The 19,610-nt window shown below is 43.1% G+C and overlaps 2 protein-coding genes across 2 annotated transcripts; both read right to left on the minus strand.

Annotated features, from left to right (window-relative positions):
- Window positions 1-2,032: 2,032 nt before the first annotated feature.
- Window positions 2,033-13,139, minus strand: LOC148339379 (major facilitator superfamily domain-containing protein 6-A-like). Its single transcript, XM_088291323.1, has 7 exons — window positions 12,887-13,139; window positions 10,160-11,609; window positions 8,263-8,360; window positions 7,318-7,479; window positions 6,347-6,445; window positions 4,828-5,126; window positions 2,033-2,593 (listed from the first exon to the last, which is right to left on the minus strand). The coding sequence occupies exons 2-7, from the start codon at window positions 11,605-11,607 to the stop codon at window positions 2,435-2,437; spliced, it is 2,265 nt and encodes a 754-aa protein (XP_088147449.1). The 5' UTR covers window positions 11,608-11,609; window positions 12,887-13,139; the 3' UTR covers window positions 2,033-2,434.
- A 2,051-nt stretch (window positions 13,140-15,190) lies between these two features.
- Window positions 15,191-16,269, minus strand: LOC148339380 (uncharacterized). The gene has a single exon (XM_088291740.1). The coding sequence runs from the start codon at window positions 16,256-16,258 to the stop codon at window positions 15,191-15,193; it is 1,068 nt and encodes a 355-aa protein (XP_088147866.1). The 5' UTR covers window positions 16,259-16,269.
- Window positions 16,270-19,610: the final 3,341 nt, after the last annotated feature.

The raw sequence follows: 19,610 nt of genomic DNA on the forward strand, positions 1-19,610 counted from the left end.
AAACAACCCCCCCCCAAAAAAACAACCCAAAACTGTAAAAGTAGAAGCACCGATTCAAATTCTGTTTGAGTTTTTAAAAGAAAAATGTCACTCTATAAGATTTCTCACTGTAGAAATATACAGAAATGATATAATACATTGTAAAGGAATGGAAATGAAAGAGTTTGTGTCACATGTTTTGCTTCATTTTAATGGACATCGTGCTGCTGGATATGGTGTACATGCAGTTTGGCCACCAGGGGGCGGTGTAATTCGGACAGATGGATACACATGGAGACGCTCACAGCTCCTCAGTAAGTTATAATACAACATTCTTTACAGAGGATGAAGAAAACATGCCTCTGGCTATTGTTATATTATACTGGTCAACAGAAAAGTACAATGAAAAATGCACCTAAAAAGATTTTTGATGATTAAAAAAAAAGTGAATTTAAATGTTTTCCGAGAACGTCAGGTTTTCGAGATTTTTATCATATCATTTACAGCTATGATGTTAAATATCCCTAAAAAATAAACCCGTTGTTAAAACGAACCCTTTATGAATTATTCAACAATATATTACTATTTTTCATATACTGTCATTATTATGAAAACCCGACGGGCAAATTCAGAATCAGCACCAAAAATAATCTTGAAAAGTTTACTTGCTTACCTAATTTGAACGTTTTAGAAAGCATTTGCAGACCAATGTTATCTATCTAATATGTTGCAATTTTGTTTGTGTTCAAATAATCATTTATTGGGCTTAGAGGGTTAAAACAATTCGTCAGTGCTGAAGATTGTCTGGGTTCCCATCAGTATTTCAGGCCCGACCAGTCAGCCTGAGTCAACCAAATGGCATCAAGAATGGATTTACCGGTACCACATCATATGCAGGTGCCGCACACCTGACATGCAGCCAAAAAAAAAAAAAAAACGTGTGCTAAGTTATCACAACTGGCAAACCTACAGAACCATCGTATCGGTATCTCACATTTCAGATATTGATTAACATGTAAAATATTGCAGTGTGTATTCCTCTCAAAATCTTTGAGAAGGTAAAATGATGCAGAAACAAAACAAATGAAAAGAATTAAAAAGCCACAAAGCTTTGCAGCTGGTCGATGAAAATGTTGAATTTTCTCCGAGTCTTTTGTTTCAAACATGTAATTATTATGTTAACATGAATGCCTGCAAAGATATTTGTAACGTGCTTAAGATTTTAGAGGAAATACAAGGAACATGCTGAGAAACGTCAAAGCGCCCTCACAAAGGACCCCGGTGGCATTTTGCGATTTGAAACCCACTAATCGACTCAAGGAGTTGTAACGATTAGCATCTGACGATTCAAACGTGCTTGTCCAAAACAAAGCTGAAGGCAACATCGAGATGGCCGATCAATAACACGGCCACCGCTTGAGATGCTGGAATGTCAAAGTGTTGGAAATCCCCCGCTTACTTGCCGTTGCTGGCAAGTAGGCGGGGCTTGAAAGATACAGCTGATATTAACGATGATATTCTCATTAACGACACGACCGGAAAGCCCCCTTCGACATTGCAATGACACATGGGGATTCTGGAATCTGTTTTCTTTAAACAAGCTAGTTGAATTTGAATGAGTTAAACCATTTCTATTATGTGGGGCGGGCGGTGGGGGTGTAGAAAAGCCCTGCTGCTGAGGCACCCTTCACTTGTGGTTGGGAAGCAGCAGCTTGAGTCCTAGGGGGGTCTACACACATCACACCAACAAATTCACTTATGTATTTTTTTTTAAACAATAGTCTACTTCTTGAGGAAGCTTAATACTGTCCTCCCACACACGCCAATCATTTGTAGGCGTATCACGACCTCAATAACCCTGCACACGCAAGCCACTGAGCTTGGGGGAAACACGGTTTTTCTAGTGAGCTACTGCCACCTACTGGTCAATAAAATAACTGCAAAAACATTTTGCACGGAGTCAAGTATTTTTACATCGTGCAGGGAAGGAACTATTTTTTTGTCAGAGTAAAATCAAGATCAGACGGATGAAACAGGCCTCCAGGAGGACATGTACAGTACTAAGAATTCTTTGGCATTTTATTTTAAATGGTCACTTTCAGTGAGCTGAGAGTTTTCACGGCACAATTTCCCAAACTGCAGTCACCATAGCTCTAATTCATGATGCAAATGATCTGAAAGGACTGTGATGACAGGATGGTTATAAATACTGTTTCGAGTATTTCAGTGCTTCGCTGGGAACGTGGAAGATAAGGCGAGTAAAATCGACTTCTGTCAAGCAAACAGCGACGCTGACGTAAAAACTGGTTTCACATAAAAATGCCTCCAGCTCAGAAAAGCGTGAAAACAGACTCAACTCTTCAGTTAAGTTGAAATTAAATCACCATCATATGGTACAACCTACGAAAGAGGCACTTTGTCATCAGCGGAAGAGTTAAAGTGTCAGCAAGTTCAACTACTGATATTTGAAGCGGTTTTTCCCATCCGCCGTCTTGTGTCCTTTGTTACAGTCTGTCGGCGCTGCGGGGGAGGGGCTCGGTCCGGCTGTGGGCACAATGTCACGATCGTCGGCGCTCCTGTGCGTCGTCTCCGCCGCCACTCCCTCATTAGGAACCTGGTCATGAAGACGAGAAACAGCTGACCCACGTCCATGTTTGTGCTTGCACACAGTGGCTCAAAGACATACATGGAAGATGATGACGGACCGTCAGGGACATGATGCAGGATTTCCTGTCACACGTGTGACTCAAATGCTCTCAAAACACACTACTCAAGCAAAGATTTGATTTTTTTTTTCTTACGACGAAAAGGTTTGCATTTTCCTTTACTAGCTTCAACTTTCACTGCCGCCTTTTTTAGAAGCACGTCTCAAATGGTTGCGTTTACAAGACGAATGTTGTTAACCAAATACTACAAAAATGCATTCAATACAAGACTGAAACACTTCCGTACACGTGACTAAATTATTATTGGCATTAGCATTATTGTTCTAGAGTGGTTTAGAGGTTGCTTGGCAGACATAGGTTTTTGTGTTAGCTGAGTCCCATATGGTGTTCCACATGGTTCAATTTTAGGGCCCCTGCGGTTTTAATTGTATCTGCTGCACCATGGTCCCATCTTAAGGAAGAAGCGTATTTCCTTTCATGACAGTCAGACCTATGTCTCGAGAGAGGATTACAGTAGAGTGTATGAGAGTGTTTTAGAAGAAAGTGTGTAAAAAAAAAAAAATCTGCAGTGTGTGTGTGAGCATTTCAGTAACGTGCCTGAAAGTGTTTGTGTGTGACAGCATTCTAGCGGTATGTGTGAGAGGTCATCCTGAAGTATGTCACTGAAGGCCTCACATGTACACCACAGTCCAAGAAACAAAAACACGGTAAACGGGGTAACAAATGTCTCACCTCTCTGCAGCGAATGAGGCCAACCAGGAAGAAGAGGAAGCAAGTCAGAAGAGTGTTATCAGCGCACAGGAAATCATTGTCAAGCCGCACACCCTGTCAGTCTACAGTCAACACTAACTTGAGAGAGAGAGAAAACTGAATGCTGAGTGCTTCGTAGGAGATATAAAACAGACGTCACACATTCTTGCGGGTGGCAAAAGATGGAACAATAGTGAACAAATCCTTACATTTCATTGGCCTGAGCAAAAATAGGCAAAATGGCTTCAATGTTGATTTAGCCTTCTTGTCTCCCACCCACACTTTTAACATGTGAATGGTCAGTTGAAAAGAAGAAGTTGCGTTACATGAGGTGAATTGCTTCAAACGGAGACAGCACTGCGGCTGTGATTGCTATTAAAAGATAGAAATGCCCAAACATGACCATAAAATCAAAGGGCTTAATCAAAAAATACAAAATGAGAAATATGGCTCCTACAATTACTAGGGATGTCACAAGTTTTTCACTTCGAATCGATTTAAATTTCGCAGCCTCGAGTACGGCCCGATACCGATGCAATTCGAAATGTTACAAGAGACTCCACCCAAAGAACAATAGTCAGCACCAGTTGGTATGAGAAAACATAACTCATTTATGCCAAGAATTTGGATGACATCAATTTAACCTCAAACATGAGAATGTACTGTACTTGAATACAAAATTAAAGGACCTTGAGAAATAACCCTAATAAAGTCAATAAAAAACAAATAAAGTGCTGGATAGAAGAGCAGGTGTGAAGTCTTGAACGGACGGCTGGTATACGAGTACAAATATTGGAGAGTTTGGATTTACACCAAAATAATGCGCTAAGTGTTTTTTGTTTTTCCTTTTTTGCTGCTATCAGATATCGGTATCGGATCGGGACGCGCCTAAAACATCATCAGAGAGAGCGTGGCCAATTAATGGACTTTAAAGACAAAGATGTAATCTTCTGAAGCTGAAATGGATGTCATGAAGCCAGAAGGCTAGCCGTTAAATGTTGCTAAATGCCTTGGTGGTGTGCGAGTCATTTGATGAAGAAAATATCGTCAACAAACCCAGCGATAGAGGGTCCGACCCCAGTTGAAATTTTTAGAAGTGGCTAGCTAGTACATTCTCTCTTAACAACTATTTACTAAATTAATTCCGTTAACCTCCTCGCCCACACGTTGTGGAGAATTATTTGTATATTTTTTTTCTTCTAGGAACTCAAAACAAAATGAAATCTTTTGAGGTATATTTGCTGACCCATCCCCAAACACAAGGCGTTTTGTTGTCAGGATTTTCAGTTGGGTTCAGAGGAAGTCCCTCGTGTTCTGCCACCCGGAAGTACCATTTTATGAAACCAAACGTTATAAAGTGAAAGTTTTTCTCCTGAGACTTGTACAAGACTTCATTTGAATTGAGAGGGTTGGTGCAAGCGACATGGTTCACCTGTCGGCGCTGAGTCTCACGTGGCAGCTGCGCATTCTTCGCCATGTTGACCATCTCTTTGATCTGCACGATTGCGAAGGCGATGCTGACCCAGGGGGAACCCGAGAGCACCCAGGCCGGCCGGGCGATGTCTTCCTGCTCTTCTTGGTGTTTGGTCTTCTTCACAGGAAGAGGGACGACCGGCTGGTTGAGGGCGGGGCTGCCTCCTTGGTCCCTGCTTTGGTTCTCCGCCAAGTCAATGGTGGCGATGGGAACAGGGCTGGAGGGGACCGGAATGTTCTCTGCCAGCATTTTGGGCTCTAGTGAGACACACAAGAACGAAGAAAATGTCAATGTTTGATTTGAATAGGTCGGCTAAGCGGTTAGCACATCTGTTTCACAGTGCTGAGGTCGGGGGTTCGACTCTCCTTGATCTTCAGTTTACGACCCAGTTACGTTCTTATGACAGTGGCATAGTAACCCAAATTTGTCCCATTGTTTACCATAAATTCATTAGTAATCGGAATAACAATAACTACGCGAGCACACAGAGGGTCGGAAAACATTTTGGAGCACAACCTCCGAAGTGTTCGGTGGACGTGCTAAGTCCTCGTCCACCGTCGGGACAGGCCAGAACTATAAACAAACAAATGTAAACACTTAACATTGTGCCATGCTCACCGGCTGTGCCGTCATATTGATCGCACGTCGCTTTTCACCTCAATTTTGTCAGGACCTTCATAAAGCAGGGATCCTCTTTCTGTATTTACATCCTATACATGCCCACTAATGTCAAATTTCATTTTTGTTAATGATAAGAAACAAATTTACGAAGACAAAAATTGAAAAAAATATTATGGAATGAAATAAAAAAATTCAAAACAAAATTAACTGAAATTTTTTAGGCCAACTAGAATTATTGCGGAAATGTCTTATTTGAATGAATTTCATATATGATCCTGGTGTTGAGTTTGTTTGGTGTTAGCACAGCTGTTAGCCAGAAGAAGGAATGCCGAACAGTCGTGTGCGCCTTTTTTCAAGTGACGTCATCTCACAGCAGCAAATAAAAAAGCGCCACGAGATGACGTTGCCCTTGCGGTTTGAATGTTTGTAATGGCTTGCATGCCGATATCACATGGGAACATGGAACGTGAGCCCAACCTCGATTATTTAAGACGCTCGGGTGGCGATGCATCCAACTTTAGAAGCAGTAATCTGCACTGCGTTTATTGGAATTCAAAGTCCGTGGACTGTTACATTTCATTTGTGGATGGTTGTTTTTGAAGTCATATTTTGGTTGTGTTTTTATTATACAATACTTTAACAAAGTTTTTCTTTTTTTTTTATCATGCGCACAAAAAAAACCAATGAAACTAAAAATTAAATCAAAGTATTTTCGAAAAATCTTAAACCCGCTCTGAACACGAACTATGATAAAGCGAAAAAAAAAAAAAACTCAAACGAAATAAAAACTAAATTCCCAAATTGTTATAACCGTGCCATTGTATTTGTAGCCTGGCACTACGTGAGGGTTACCCACCGTTTTCCTCCGTTTGGCCCGCCAGACACTGGATGAGGGCGAAGATGAGGAGAATGATCAGGGAAGCCATGCCAATCCCCCGGAATGACGCTGCAGCACCTGCAAAAATTGAAAACAGTCACAGTAGTATGTAGTTGGGTCGTTACAAGAATTTTCTAAGTTGGAAACTTTTCATGAGAATTAATGTGAATTGATGGGAATGAAGCAGAAGGAACCAAGAATTTCCCTAAAGGAAGCGTGGCTCTCAAAAGGAAAACATGGCGAAAATCTATTTTAGAATAATCCTGACGAGCAGATTTGATCCAATTTCCGTGATACCTTGATGTGAAAGTGTCCCGGTTTACTGTTTTTATTCCCCAGTAATGAACAATCGTTTAGTATGTTCTTGCTTTGCGTAGGGAAATAAAATGTGGGTAACGCGCAAGCTTCAGAGATGTTGGCGCTCTCAAGTGAAGTGGAAAAAGAAAAAAAGAATTTGAACACTCCAATGCGCTCTCAAGTGGGAAAGACGAGGCATCTACTTTGCATTGGTGCTCGCTTATGACTAAAAAAAATTACAAGTATACTTAAACAGAATACATTTCCATTTAATAAAACTCAATTCCAATGAGAAGTTTATTCTGAATATAGTAAGAAATATTTCCAAGTTCCCAAGTTTATACTGTGAACATTTTTTCCTTATTACTAAATAACGTTAAATTTAGGAGCTGCTGACCTTCGCGAAATGCTGTCAGACCGCATAACTTTTGTGATGTCTATCAAGCATTTTTGTGCCGATAAACGAGGAACGATACTGGGCAGATAGCGTAGACTGTAAATCTATTATATTTGTCTTTTGTCGTCGACATGGCTTCACACTGCGGAACTTTCACATGGAGGCAAGCGTTTGCAGCGAAGAGTCAACTATAGACATCATTTAAGATTAACACACGCAAATGAATCCCAATCACAACCGAAGTAGGGAATCGTACCAAAATATCCGACCAGCAGCCCCCCCACCATGGCCCCGCAGCCGCGGCCCAGGCCGAGGTGAAGACCCTGCAGGATGCCTTGGGCGGACGTCCTGAGAGCTGGCGGGACAGCCGCGCTCAAGTAGGAAATACAAGCGGCCCAAACAGAGGCGTGGGTCACACCTGCAACACAACCACAGGTCACATGACATCCTGTAACATTCACATACTTCTTTGCCAATTAAAAAAAAAAAAACGAACTTATGTAACGACATACTTCAGTTCAATTGAGTGAGAGAGTAATAAAATTCCTTTGGGTATATTTGCATACTTAATTATACAATTTATGTTCATTTAGGAGTGAGTAATGTAGTCTTTTGTAAGTGAGAGGATGAGCACCGCATGATGTATACGGTCTAGGTGACAAACATAAAATGAGGCTACAAAATCATGAGGAAAAAAGCCCTCGTCTCATCTCTCAGAGTCTGTGGGCAGCCAGACAGCCTGCATCACTGCTGACGTACGCTTCACACACGGGACGTTTAATCTAACAAGATGTCACCATACAATTCTGACAGGTTTTGCCGGCTCAACTGTACAGTAGTGGTATAAAATTCCACTCCTGGAATTGAACTACGTCTCGCATCTGACAAGAAACCAAATAAAATACAAGTTAAAATATTAAGATTTTAGGAGCTCAGTGACTTCCCGAAGACTAACCTTCTTCTCCACCTGGGTCCCTCCATCCAAGCAAAAAAAAAAATATATATATATATTTTAAATAAATTAAGAGTTATGAAAAATGAAGACCATTCTGAATTTTGGCACAGATTTGAGTGAGAAACATCAAGTTGACCGACATGATTTGTCTGACAGGGCACATAAAATGACGCGGCAGGTCGGATTGAGCCCCCAAGCCTCGAGTTGGACACCCATCTCCGAACGCTCTTATGCCCGTGACGTTACCTTGGAGGACTTCTACTGGCAGCACAGTCCAAGCATTCTTCAGGTACGAGATGTAGAGGTAGCGAGCAGTGTTGCAGCCCAGGCCGATGTAGAGCACCCTGAAGGCAAAAAAAAATTAAAAAAAAATTCAAGTGACGTCCTCACGACGCTGTTCTACATGACCCAAGCAATGGAAACATGACCCACCCTTAGACCACAAATTCATCACAAGGCGGAATTGTCGCGTTTGCTCAGAACACACACACACAAAATGTGTTTGCAGACACGCAAATTCACACGCATGTGACAACTAGGTGCCACCTTTGAAAAATAGCACCACCATGTCGTTGCACTGCTTCAACGTGTAGTCTCGGTCGTGTCATGTCGCTTTAATGGCTTCCACGCAGAATGTGAACAACACCAAACCCATGCTCCAAAAATGTTGCAGCCGACTGCGAATTCACCATCACATCAACAACAGATGGATCGATGGGGCATGTTGTAGGAGATGAACACTGAATCCTGCAAAGCGGCAAGGCTTCGGGAACTCTGCTTCTCCCAATCGGGAAATTAAAATTGTCATTTCTTTTGTGGGATTCAAATTTGTATAAACATTTTTTAATTTATTCTATTACCAAAAATCATCTGATAGTCCGCAGAAGTGTCAAACTAATTTTGTATTGGGCCACATAGTTGCCTTTACACTACGGTGACAATCATAACAGATATAAAATCATTTGTTCCCATACAGTGAGGGAGTGGCAACTCAGGCAGAATGCCAAAAAAGAAATGGCGACAAAAAAGTTGAACGCGAGATTGAATTTGACAGTCAACAGCTATGAAATATTCTCAGATATCCCATCAATTGGTCGAGATTTGGCATCAATATACAATGACAAGCATGTAAGGTACAGACTTGAGGTCAGCATCCTCATGTTCTAGTGTAGTATCTGTGACTTTGAAAGTGTACAGACTCAAGGCTGACTTTTTTTCGGGAATCTCGCGGGTCCTGGGAATCCTAAATCAACTTTACCTTTAATCACGGGACTGGGACGGTACAGGAAAATTATATTTTTTGATTATTAGTTGATAATAATTAATTATTTATTATGAATACCCTAGGAGACAGCAATTACGATTGAGTCCATATATTTGCGCAGCACTGCCGCTTGAATGGACCTTTGCGACAACCGCAAGCAAGAAAGATCATAGTCAGCGTTTACAATACAAAGACGTCTTCTTGAGTTCGTCGACGCCACAGCCGCATCGGATGTGGCAAAGTGATACAAATTGAAGTGAAGATGCCTCGTTCACTGGCATCAAGCCAGAACTCATCGGATAAATACTGAACAATTTCTTTTGATTGCTTTCTGTCATTCTAACTCAATTTTACGAATATTTGCCGACTATAAGACTAATAGAATTGCCACATCCAATATGGTGGATGCACTGAATTATTGCTTTGACAAGGCACCTAGTTCAGCGGGTGTCTGCTGCAGATTTAAAATAATAGAGGAAAAGTCCAAACATTTTGTGGCTCTCTTTTACAAAATGGTTCCAATGGGTCTTTGGTTTGCAGACACAAATGTGATACAATATATCCCGCCGCACTTGCCGTCCAGTGATGCGCCAAGGAACTAAAAGTGAGCAAAAACTACGATCAATGTCACCAAAATTGATGTCGACATTTCTACTTACGCACATCTCGACCTCTGAAAATATTAGAAAGATTGGCCAAATATTACGGATTTTAGAGCGTATGTGACTCGCTTTGCTAAGTGGTGTGCCGTGCAATTTTTTTTTCCCGGGTGTGAAATCTGTGCCATCACTAGAAAAAGGTTGAGAAACACTTTTCTAAATAATGTAGTGGGCCGGGAACTTGAGTTGAACAAGTGGGAAGACACGTTCAAGGTCTCACCTGATGTGTCCCACCAGCTCGATGAACTTGTGGCTGGTGAAGTAAGCGCCGAGCTCCGAGACGTGGCTCAGGACAGAGCAGACGCCAAAGAGCGTGTAGGTGCCATGAAGGTCCGCCAGGTGCCAGTACAGGAAGCTGAAGACAAAGCCGTAACCGAAGCCCATGAACCAGGCCACGAAGAGCACCGAGCTGTAACGCACGCTGCACAGCAGCTTCAGAAGGTCGCTGTAGTGGAATTCCTGGTCGCCATCGGCGCTACCGCCGTTTGCGTCCGGGTTGGACGGCGCCCGCGGGTTGCGCGGCTCTTCCGCGACCCCCTCTGGAACCTCCTGCCGATATTCGCCGCCAGTTTCAAAGCAGAACTGAGTGGCAACGACAAAAGCCACGCCCATAAGCACACCGAAGACGATGAATGCGATCTGATAGTTGCGCAGGCGGAAGTCGGGCACGATGCAGCCGAGGCCGTCGATTGCGACGCTGATGTGCGTGTGGTCGATCCAGATGCCCACCAGCAGCATGGCCAGCCCCCAGCCCAGAGAGCCCCACATCCTCTGCAAGCCGTAGCGATCGCGGGCCTTGCCCAGGTACTGCAGAGTGACCGTGTCCACGATGGTGACGGCCGGAGCGCTGAAGAACTCGCCCACAATGATGAGAAGTAAAATGATGAGGAAGATGTTCTCCACTTGGACGTTATCGTAGATGATTTGGTGCTCCTTGGGACTGCTCGTCGGAAGAGGCGTCACAGTTGTGGTGGTGGTGTTGATATCGGGGGTTGTATCGTTGATGCTTCGCCTGGTTCTGGGGACTGGGAACTTAGTGAGCCGGTGGAGGTCAAAGATTGTGCGGCGGACGCGCTCGCTGGAGTTGCCCTCCTGTGTGACGTTCGCGGGCGGGAGCGCGCTGGTCGTCGGCGGCGCCGTGGTCACGTCGGCACCTTTCTCCACACATTTCATGTCGGCTGGCTTCACAAAGCCGATGCCGCAGTTGAACACCAACCAGCAGAAGACCGAGAAGAGCAACACCGCCTTCCCCTTCTTGAAGCGGTCGGCCACAAGGCCCCAGAACGGCGCGCTGCAGAACTCGATGAAGTAGCGGATGCCCACCAGGAGGCCGCTGCGACTGGCAGACATGCCCAGCTGCTTATAGTAGACTGCGAGCAGCGGGTGTAGGGAGCCGTAGGCGGCATAGAAGAAGAAATAGAAGACTTTGGAGATGAGGAGCTGAGTGTTGATACGGTACAATAGCCTCTGACAGCAGTTCAAGGAGCCGGACGGCCTGGACTGCGAGCTCACCGACAGATCGGCGGAGGGGTCGACGGAAAGAGGAGCAGGATCAGGAACGTTTGTCTGCTGCAATGACAGTTTGTTGAAGGCCCCCTCCGGCACTGACTTGTTCTGTGGCTCCTCCTCATCGTCGGTCAGGATGGCAACCTTGTCATCAGCTGGCATATCTGGGGAAATATAAAATGCAGACATCATCACCTTGAAATTCCCTCAACGATCTTCTGAGCCCAAATACAAGCCTCACTTGTTGTTTTTGTTTTTGTTTTTTTAATAAGCTTTGTGTTGTGAGCCAAAAGGTGACTTTTGAGCAAGCTTCAAGTACTCGAATGAAGTGGACACAAAAGGAGAGCAACAGTGACGGAAGCACTTTACTGAATAGGAAAATGCACAAATACAAAATGAGAACTCCCAGAAGAGGCAAATACTGAAGTAATCATGTGGTAAATGGTCATGCACAGCAACCAACAAATGCACAAATGATCCTCACAGTACTGCAAGTGGTACGTGAATGCCTATAAATAGTTTCGTCGTGTTACTTTAACACATACTCCATTTGCATTTAATGTTTGCAGATTATTTGTTTTTTTAATTTTACTAAGGTACAATTCTTCATTTAACTTTTGTGCAATACATTTTTAACATGATTGTTATTTGAGAGCTTTTTCCTCTTATTCATTTTCTTCAGCGATTTTGTTTGTTCAAAATCATTAACTCATTTGCTACTTTCTATTCATAAAGCAATGTTTCTAAAGGACTTTTTGGTCAAGATTTTACAGGCCTTTTTTTTTTTTGCCAACTATAAGAATGCTTTAAAAAGAAAGATTGATTCTGAACAAAGTCCCCTGATTCCATAATCATGCTTTGGAGCATTTCTGTACACTTTATATTAATTATTGTCGTGTCATGTCATGCATGATCCACACCGCATATCCGGTAACAGGGTCGCAGGGGATGCTGGAGCCAATCAAGGCTGACTAAGGACGAAAGGTGCACTACACCCTGAACTGGTCGCCAGCCAGTCGCAAGGCACACACAAACACCGTCACAGAGTGGGAACCGATCCTACGCTACGCTGCTCGCAAACAAGTCAGGCGAGTGTACCATTACAGCATTCGCGTATTAATTATTGTAATTAATAAATTACGTAGCAAGCCAGAGAGTTTTTCAAAGACACTCAGTGGCCCTCGCGCCGTAGTTTTGAAACAGGTCAGTCACTCGCTGTTGCGGAAGTGCTTTTTTTTTCTTTCAAGACCGTTCCAACATACAACTGTACGTCATATCAAACCAAAGCGCTTTTAAAAGACAAAACAGATCATTTATTGGAAAATTAATGCCAAATTTACTGCATCAAAGAAACGGACTTCAACAGCAAATTATATCGTGTGAGCGAGGCAACGTTCGGACAAATAACAAATATGGTGACTAATAAATATCAACCGCTTACCTGCTTAGGTCACCGATCCCATTCACGTCAAACTATTATTTTGCACTTTATATTCGAGGTTTTCGCTCTCTGGTAGGACATTTCACCATCAAATTCAATAAAAATGTCTGCGTATACCGCTTTAATCCAATTCAAGTCGGCGTATTGTGTAAATGTAGTGCGAGTATCTATTTGTCGCCGGCTCGTTTGTCTTATTTGTTAGCTCGCCCAACCGGAGTTCCCACCTGTCCCGCACAGGCATCAGCATCAAGCCAGCCATGGTGGATAAAACACACTTCCGTAATTTGCTTTCAAAATAGAAAACTCTGTTACATCGCGCCTGTACTGCCTTCACGTGAATAAGTATTGCTGTCCAAAATGACATTTTGGAATATGTGTCTATTTATGAATATATGTCTGCATACATGACGGTTCATCTTGAACAATCAATTGGAGCGTTCAGTTGATGAACGTAGATGGCTTTATTTTTTCTACATCTGGTATGCATACAGCTCAAATCCGCTGACTTTACTCAGACGAGTCGCTTAAAGGGGAGCCTCCCAATTGTATTAATAAATGAACAATGCCGACCAAGACCGGAGACTCTGGCTCGACCGTACGACGCCCAACGAAACCTGTACCTGATTTCTTTTCTTACCTTCATCATGATTGTGAAATTAAAATAATGAAAACGTCACGCTGAAGGCCTATGTCAACAACAGCGAAAACCACGTCCAAGCTGAATTCAATTTATGCGTATTCCGTTTAATTTAAATTAAATAATGAAAACCCCCGAAAACAAAACAAAGCAAGAACTCTTTTTAGAGACTCTACATTTAGAATGATAAAGAATCAATAATGTCCAAACGCATCCTGTGCACAAGGATTGCATTAAATCCTGGTACCTGCAGGGGGCGATCGAGACCCGATTGACATTTGACGTGACGTCATCGGGACTGTTTTTCGTCGAGAGCGAATATGAATGTCAACTCCATCCGATCGTTCAGGGTTTTATCCATCCATCCATCATCTGTACCGCTTCTCCTCACTAGGGTCGCGGGGCGTTCAGGGTTTTAATGTTTTTCAAATATGAAGAGCTTTCATTCAACACTGAAAAAAGTGTACGTTTCTGTGTGACGGAAAAAGCTTGTAAAGGTGTAAAATAAAACAATTAAGGATGGTCTTTTTAGTTACTATCCAAACTGGCATGATGAGGTTTTATTGGGAATGAAGTCGCATAGAAGAAGATGCTAACATGATATGCTTGTTGCCGCATTAAAGTAATTTAAATCCTTGAACATCCTCAGAACTCAAAACAGTCATATCTCAAGTCATCTTTCCGCATATAAATGAATTGAAATGCAATTACAAAATACCAACAATTTTTTACACACACACACACGCACACCCCCACCCACACGCGCACACACACGCACACACACTCACACTCACACTCACGTAAACAAGATTTAGTTTTACAGTAAACTGAAACTGGGAGTGGCAATAATTAGTTTCGAATAATCACTTGTTTGAAGTATTGTTGACTGGCTGACAAATTGCGACTTGTGAATTTACCAGCATTCCCCTACATTTTCCTCATTGAAATAAATTTTAATTACCATAAATCTGTTCCAGCCCCCCCAAAAGATCACCCATTTTTTTGTTACATGTTTTAATAAAGAAACATTGCACTGAAGGCTATAGCATAAAACCAGGACAGAACATTATAAGGGTGTATACATTTATAAACAGATTCTTGAAAGCAGTGTTCTTCAGTCCTGTTCCTCGAGACCCGCTGTCTTGGCTGTTTTCCATCTCACATCTGATTGAAAATATTTCATAATCATCAAGAAGCTGGATAACGATCGTGATTGTGAGACGGATGCTCTGAAGTGTCATTACTGTCCACATGTCCCGAATAGCCAGTTGAAAGCGAACAAGATGGCGACATCGTAACCGCTTCAATGCATTCCAATACGATCACGATGAGAATGCGATGATACACGTCCAATTAGCACGCCATTAATGAGTCAGCAATCCGTTCACCCGGTGACAGTTAGATCAAGCGCTTGCACAAAGTGAACGCCTTGCGCTGATGTTTGACTCACAGCACATCGCTTACATACCATTGACAATGCATTGCAAAAAAAATAAAACTCCACAGACTATCTATGTCTGCAACAGAGAGAGAATCTACGTTGTACGGTCATTTATTGGTTACGTCCCAATGTTATGCGGTTTCCAGTTGACTACCGTTATCAGTCAAGAATTGACTCCACTCACCAGGCAAGGTACCACAAGAAAATCAAATCAAACGGATCAACGTCAGTAGTCTGACTCGTCTGATAGTTCTCCCTGCTGCGTCCAGTGCTTCCTTCTCTTCTTCCGTTTCCTCTTCCTCTCCCCCATCAGCATGGCGGCCAGCACCGTTATGACCACGGTGACGGTGATGATGAGCACGGTGACCGTCTCGGCAATGCACAGTTCCGTGTCCACCTGGGTCAGCCGGTAGTTGCGCAGCACGGCGGGCTGCGCGCACGTCAGGTTGTAGTAGTCATCCAGGAAGAGCCTCTGGATGCTCCTGAGCTTCCGAAAAACTCTCTGCAGGTCACAGTCACAATTCCAGGGATTTCCCTCCAGCAGGATGTGGGTGCTGTAGGTGTGGAGGCTCAGGAAGGTCTTGAAGTATACGCTGGTCAGCCGGTTGTTGGCCAGGTTGAGGAGGGTCATGCTGGTGAGCGGCTTGAAGAGGCCCACCTGTGTCTCGTTGATGAGGTTGCCGGCCAAATTGAGGAGCTCCAACGAGCGCAGCATCGAGAAGATGCCGCTTTTCAGAGAAGTCAGCCGGTTTCCATCCAGGTGCAGATGTCGCAAGCTGCTCAGTGACGTGAACGATCTGACCTGGATGGTGCGGATGCTGTTGCCGCTCAGGTTCAACTTCTGCAAGCTGTCCAGGTGCGAGAAGCTGCTACTGTCCAGGCTGCTCAGCGAGTTGTGAGCCAACTGCAGTTCCCGCAGGAAGGCCAAACCCATTGAGAAACCCTTGGCCAGGGTGGAGATCCGGTTCCAGCTGAGGTCCAGCTTCTGCAGGAACTCCAGCGGTGAGAAGGCGCCATCCTGCACCACGCTGATGTTGTTGTTCTGCAACAGGAGCACACGCAGCTTGCGGTTCTTGTTGAAAGAGTTCTCAGGGATGACGACGATGCGGTTATGGGACAGGTCCAATAGTTCAGTGGTGGGCGGGATCCTGTCGGGAAGCTCCGTGAAGAAGGCTCGTGAGCAGATGGTGAACCTCAGATCCCCACGACAGTCGCAACCCAGCTCGCACCAGATGCTGTGCGAGCGGGAGGACACGACCGACGCAGCCAACGCGAGGATGAGCAACTCCCTCATGGCTCCGCACACTCAAACTAGCAAAAGAAAATAATAATTAAAACATACAATTGATTTTCAAGATGTGCATGTAAAATGGAAAAATATTGTCTTATTATGATACAATAATCTTTGCACAATTTGTATGACAGGGATTTTTTTTTTTTTTTTGTCTTACGGCCAGCTTGCTTGTCTTCTTCCGACCGCCACCGACATCCAGCGGGCAGCAGGTGAAAACGAGACATGCTGCAAGTGAGGGAGGTGGGCGGTCACGCGGATGGAAAACCTAATGAGACACACGACAAAGAGGATGGAAAGACACACAGCAGCGAGGGGAGGAGAGCTTGTCAATTATTTACCAGGCCACGGGAGGGCGGGCCGAGCTTGCGTCGGCTCAAGTAATTGAAGGCTAAGTGGGCCACGGAGCAGAATTGGAAGGCCGTGTTCAATTGATTGCAAGAAACATTTGTGGTCTTTGGATGTTCTCTTCGTATTTATGATGGTTCTCGTCGGAATTGCCCAAAATTGTACATCCTCTCACCCTTTAAAAAAATATTTGCGGCAAAACTCATTTTTAGTACGTATATGCCTAGGCTATTATAGTTAACGAAAACTAACAAAATAACTAAATCTAAAATTGAAAAAAACATTTTCCTTCCAGAAACAAAATACAAAGGAAAATGCTTTCTTTGTCCTTTCTTTTTTGTCATTGTCAATGTCACAAATGAGCTTCCAGGGTTCATTTTTAAAGGGAGAGTGTGTAGAATTTGGTGCCATCTAGTGGTGACCTAATAGAATACAACAAGCGAAGTTCGAAGTGGATGCATTTTGTAGCATGGGCACTACGGTGCCTGAGCGAGACCACATTTTGTAGGCCAACCTCCACTTTCTTCAGCAGAGGTACAAGCAAAATGTCATCCCAAACGACCTCTCGTATTCCCTCAAGTGTCGTAAGTTGCTTTTTTAATTGCATTTGTAACGCATGCTGTAATCATTGATCCATCGAATTTGTGATCGGGCGAATGTCTCCTTTGGGTCTGCGTAGCAAATAGATGGATAGATATACAATTATACAAAAAAGTACGTTGACGTAATCGAACATTTTTATTTGTGTATAATTGAAATGAATTCATAAATTGCCCCTTTAATTAAAAAGAGAAGAAAGAACGTCAAACTGTCCTTTGAGAATTGTAGTCTACTTTATTACATTATACTTAGTGACCTTTTTTTATTTTATTTTATTATATGCTCAGATATTCTATATAACAAAAAACCAAGACTAAAACAACACCAAAAATGAAGCATTACAAATACAAAAATAAATAATAACCAACCTTCTCTAAAAATGAATTAAAACTAACTGAATTTAAAAGGAATGACATCATGTAATAAAAAACAACTACTATGAAAAACGCCAAACTATTATAAACCGGGCCTAGCTGAGGCTCCTAAAAAAAAAGAAAAAAAAAAAAAGAAAAGAAAAGACCAGTGGTCCGCAAAAGTCCCACAGTCTTTATTTTGAACACCACTGGTCCAAGCAAAAACTTAGCACAATGTAAAAGAACCCCAAACACAATCATATTATTTTGGAACATCAAAGACTCTAAAAATGCCTCGGCAGGCGTGAATGATTGTTTTGTCGACATACTATGTGGCCGTGCTTGGGCCCTCAGACACCATTCCAATCGCCGCCCCGCCCCCCTTTCAACGCCCCTGGCTGCAGGTCCAGATGTCAAATTGTTTACTTTCATCTGTAAGATGAGGCATGATGTTTCAGATAAATTGCGAGCAAACCTGTCGGTCACCGAGAGAAAGATTACATTAATACCGTCCAAATCCATGTGCCAGATAAAGCGGCCACGTCGCCATCTCGTACTTGAACACATGTTCACTTTGGCCTTAACTTGTGACAACTGAAGCACCTAATGAGGACATCATTCCCAATGACTCGTCAATTTTTAATACTATTTTATGTTAGTGTTTGCAAAAATGCGTTAGAATCAACCCACCAATGTTGACCATTACGCCTTTCATTCAATCCATTTAAACTTCAACACCTCATTCAGGACGTCCTTGCGACCTGTGGTGGGCGGTCAAGGCCCTCAAGGCCTTCTCTGCTGGCCTAACAAAATATTCATATTTCTCACATTGATGTCATATTATAGCGTAGTGTTGAATTTTTAGGTTATAGTTTTTATCCAATCAGAATTCAGCGAGCTTGTGTTGCCAGGCAGATTTCATGACACAAGGAGCACACATTATTCGTCCGAGGCCTCCCGATACAATCGTGCGGGCGACTGTTCTGTGTCACAAGGGGGCTTTTACAGTTGATAGACATTTGCGATAGCCAATCAGATCACGAGTTGATGACAGCAAAGCCTTCTCGCTGGCCTTACGTTGAAGGTGATGAACGCGTTTTGTGATTGGATACTCACTTATGAGGGGGCAGCGCTATGCGGAATCATCACACCCGAAAGTCGTAACTGGCGAACGTTCGAAAATCTAAAATATATTCTTGCTTTTTTAAACCACAAAGGCCAAAGGAGGGAAAAGTGTGGATTTAATTGCAGATACTCTTGCGAAGCAGGGTCACTGATGGTGTTGTGGTACACTCGCCTGAGTTGTGTTTCTTATTTCTCCAGCCGTGGTGTCACAAATGATGGTGATATGAGGGGGATTGATTGAAGTCGGACTAAGTAGGACTTTGGGGAAGGCCCAGGTGTGAAATGCACGGCCCGCCACTGCTTGCGACAATTTTCTACAATTTTTCTGCTGTTTTCTTTTTTGTTCTTGACCAACTTTCCTCATTCGAACTTCATGTCTATTATTTTATTATTCAATTCAATTAATGAAACCGTCTTTTAGTTCACCACCAGAAATTTAGCAATAACAAGCAATTTTTTGCACAAATTGTATTCTCTCGTTCTCCTCTCTACCCAAACCAATTCAAGAATATTTGTTGCGGTAATGAGGAGAAGGAAGCAGGTTTCCCGCACCGGCAGCTATCGAGTGTCTGCAGGGTTCCAGTTTCACTGAGTCAGCCTGAATACAATGAGCACAATGTCACCCCTTTCAGGTCCCTGCCAGTCATTGAAAACAAAATAAAACATTCTGCCGTGCTGCTGCATTTGGGTCACTCAGCAGTTGTCTAATAGGCTACATGACAAAGTGTAACCAAAAATAGGAGTAAGACAATCCTGAAAGTATTTGATTGGTGAGTAAATCATTCCTGATGCTTCCAGAGAGAAGCGGGATTAAAGAAAACCACGAATGAAGACGTTAATCCACGCATAGGAGGATCACATTTGTGTTCTTCTGCTTTGGAACATTCAACTCTACATATCTTAATCTACATCACTTTCACACTCCAGAT

The sequence above is a fragment of the Idiotropiscis lumnitzeri genome, chromosome 3 (assembly GCF_059441095.1).
Source record: "Idiotropiscis lumnitzeri isolate Australia: NSW breed Sydney's pygmy pipehorse chromosome 3, RoL_Ilum_1.0, whole genome shotgun sequence".
Taxonomy (NCBI): domain Eukaryota; kingdom Metazoa; phylum Chordata; class Actinopteri; order Syngnathiformes; family Syngnathidae; genus Idiotropiscis; species Idiotropiscis lumnitzeri.